This window comes from Pteropus alecto, unplaced genomic scaffold, assembly GCF_000325575.1.
Source record: "Pteropus alecto unplaced genomic scaffold, ASM32557v1 scaffold24, whole genome shotgun sequence".
NCBI classification, from domain to species: domain Eukaryota; kingdom Metazoa; phylum Chordata; class Mammalia; order Chiroptera; family Pteropodidae; genus Pteropus; species Pteropus alecto.
The window spans coordinates 1,151,320-1,153,588 of NW_006439192.1; the positions used below are offsets into that span (position 1 = coordinate 1,151,320).

The following is a 2,269-nucleotide window of genomic DNA, read 5'->3' on the forward strand; positions in this document are numbered from 1 at the left end:
GGCGCGCGCCCTCACGGAAGCGCGGCAGTGCGCGTGCGCCTGTGCCCGCACTCCAAAGTAGAAAGGGGACTGCTAGTGGTTGTCTGGGAGGGGTGGCGGGGGCAGTCCCCGGAAATAATTCTCTATCTTCGGGAATTGGCAAGGTATCCTCTGCGGTGGAGAGGTACGCGCCCCCTTCCCACCCCTCCCCGGCCTCAGGGCCGCGGCTGGGCACGCCTACCTGCGTCGGAGCCGGAGGAACCCGAGCAGGGCTCCGCGTGGGCGGCACTACCCCGGGGTCGCCTCGGGACTGCCGAGGCTCTTCGCGGCGGGGGAGTTGATGCCTCGGACTCCGGGGCTCCACGTTCCTTTAGGAAGCCTGAGGCTAAGCCCCAGAGTACCCCGATCCCGACCGGACTCCCCCGGAGACGGTGGAAGGGCCGAAGTGTGGCGTCTAGATGGTAGTAGGTGGACTTGGCCAGCGGTGAGGAGAACCGTGGATCCTTCTTGGGTCTCATGGAGTCTCGACCCCGTGAAATCTTTAGTTAAAGTAGGGAGAGGGTGTGCAGGGTGTGCATCAGATTGCCTATCTGTGACGACCCGACAGTTTTTAGGGCCTGTTTCTCTTAAGAGTTGTCCTTCCTTAATGGCTAGGTTCATCGTCCGCGAGCTATACACCTTTTTGGAAGTGTGAATCTGCAGGATTACCGATAAAATATTATGCGATATAACATGCTGGAAAGTACATAACAACGATAACAACGTACATGTGTAAAGAATACTAATAAAACATCCAGATAAAAACAACATTGCTGGTACCTCAGAAGTTCCACCCACACCTTATATTCCTTTCTGAGCACAATTCCCTCCCCAGACTGGTTTATTCACTTACTCGCTTTTTTCCTTATAGCTTTACCAACTAGGTATGCATGCCTAAACAATAGTTTTTCTATGCCTGTTTTTGAACTTTTATGAGTGGGATCATATTGTTATTTTGTGACTTTGAATTAATAGAAATTGTGTATTAGGTAATTTTCGTTGCTGTCTAGTATTCTGTCGTATGAATAGAACTGTATCCATTCTATTGTTGATGGCATTTTGTTCCAGTTTGGTAATACTAAGAATAATGCTATAAGCTTTCTTATACCTAGATACTAGTGCAAATGTGTAAAAGGTTTTTTAGGATATGTACCGTGGAGTCCTAAAATTGTTGAGGGTGTACGTAACTTTACCAGACAATGCCGAATTTTTTTAAGGTGCAGCTGGTTTAGCTTCCCAGGACACAGCTTTACTTTGTTTTGCAGGTCCTGCCCCCCTCCCCCCACTATCCTTTTCTCATTAAGAGTAGGTTTCATCATTGGGCATTAAGAACTATCAAGATGGTACCTCTTTTTTTTTTTTTTAGCAATTATTTTTATTTTTATTTTTTTTAGACGAGGCAACCCTTGGTTGACCTTACAGATTGCAAGGACCTTGTCAGCTTACAATCCCTTATTTTTTAATTTTTTACACCTACAGCACCTGGTCTTCCTAGGTGGTCTCCCATCCAAGTACAAACCAGGCCCAACCCTGCTTAGCTTCCAAGATCAGGCAGGATGGGGCTTGTTCAGGGTGGCATGGCCATAGACCACTGAGTTTTTAATGATGCTTTACAGAGTACCAGTTAACAGTTCGTATGATGGTTTATCATTTTATGAATGTAAAAAATCTTACCTGAAGTCTTTCTTTTAAACATTCTTCCCTACTCCAAGGGCAGAGAAACCTTTAAAAATGATGTGTCTCACCTGCCTTTGTTTCCTTTGGTGCCTATGAATCTTTGTCAAACCAGAGTTCCTACACTCCATCGTAACTTGTTTCTGTAGAATCTCTTGCACTTTAAGTGACCATTACCCTTACTAGGCATGTAAAGTCAGTAGGTGAGCCTGACTCCCCTGCAGCTCATCATTGGATGTGGAGAACCAGATGCTAGCTTTTTTCTGGAAGGACTGTAGTTATTGAGCACCTGTACTCCAGCTACTCAGGTTTTCAAGGCTTTGACACAGTTGACCTAAGCCTCCTTTTTCAAGCATGACTGCTCATCCCAATGCATTTATGTATGATATTGCAGTGCTCTTAAAGTTTCATTTTGTAGCTCCAGTTACCCTCCATGAAGGAAATTATTTTAAAAGCTTCTTGGATGTCAGTAATTGTCTGTAAAAGCCATGTGGCCACATTCAGTTTATCCTTTGAAGTTATGGAATTTCCTATATTTCCCTTTCTCTCTCTCTCTCTCTCTCTCTCTCTCTCTCTC

At 45.5% G+C, this 2,269-nt stretch overlaps 1 protein-coding gene and 1 pseudogene across 1 annotated transcript in view; one reads left to right on the forward strand and one right to left on the reverse strand.

Moving 5' to 3' along the window:
- Positions 1-199: 199 nt before the first annotated feature.
- The window catches only part of RNF170 (ring finger protein 170), a 28,197-nt gene continuing 26,127 nt past the window's right edge, over positions 200-2,269 (forward strand). Inside the window, exon 1 of the mRNA XM_006916260.3 lies at positions 200-463. Coding sequence (XP_006916322.1) covers positions 438-463 — 26 coding nt within the window. The 5' untranslated portion in view covers positions 200-437. The remainder of the gene's footprint in view (positions 464-2,269) is intronic.
- On the reverse strand, positions 1,489-1,607 carry LOC112483368 (annotated as a pseudogene).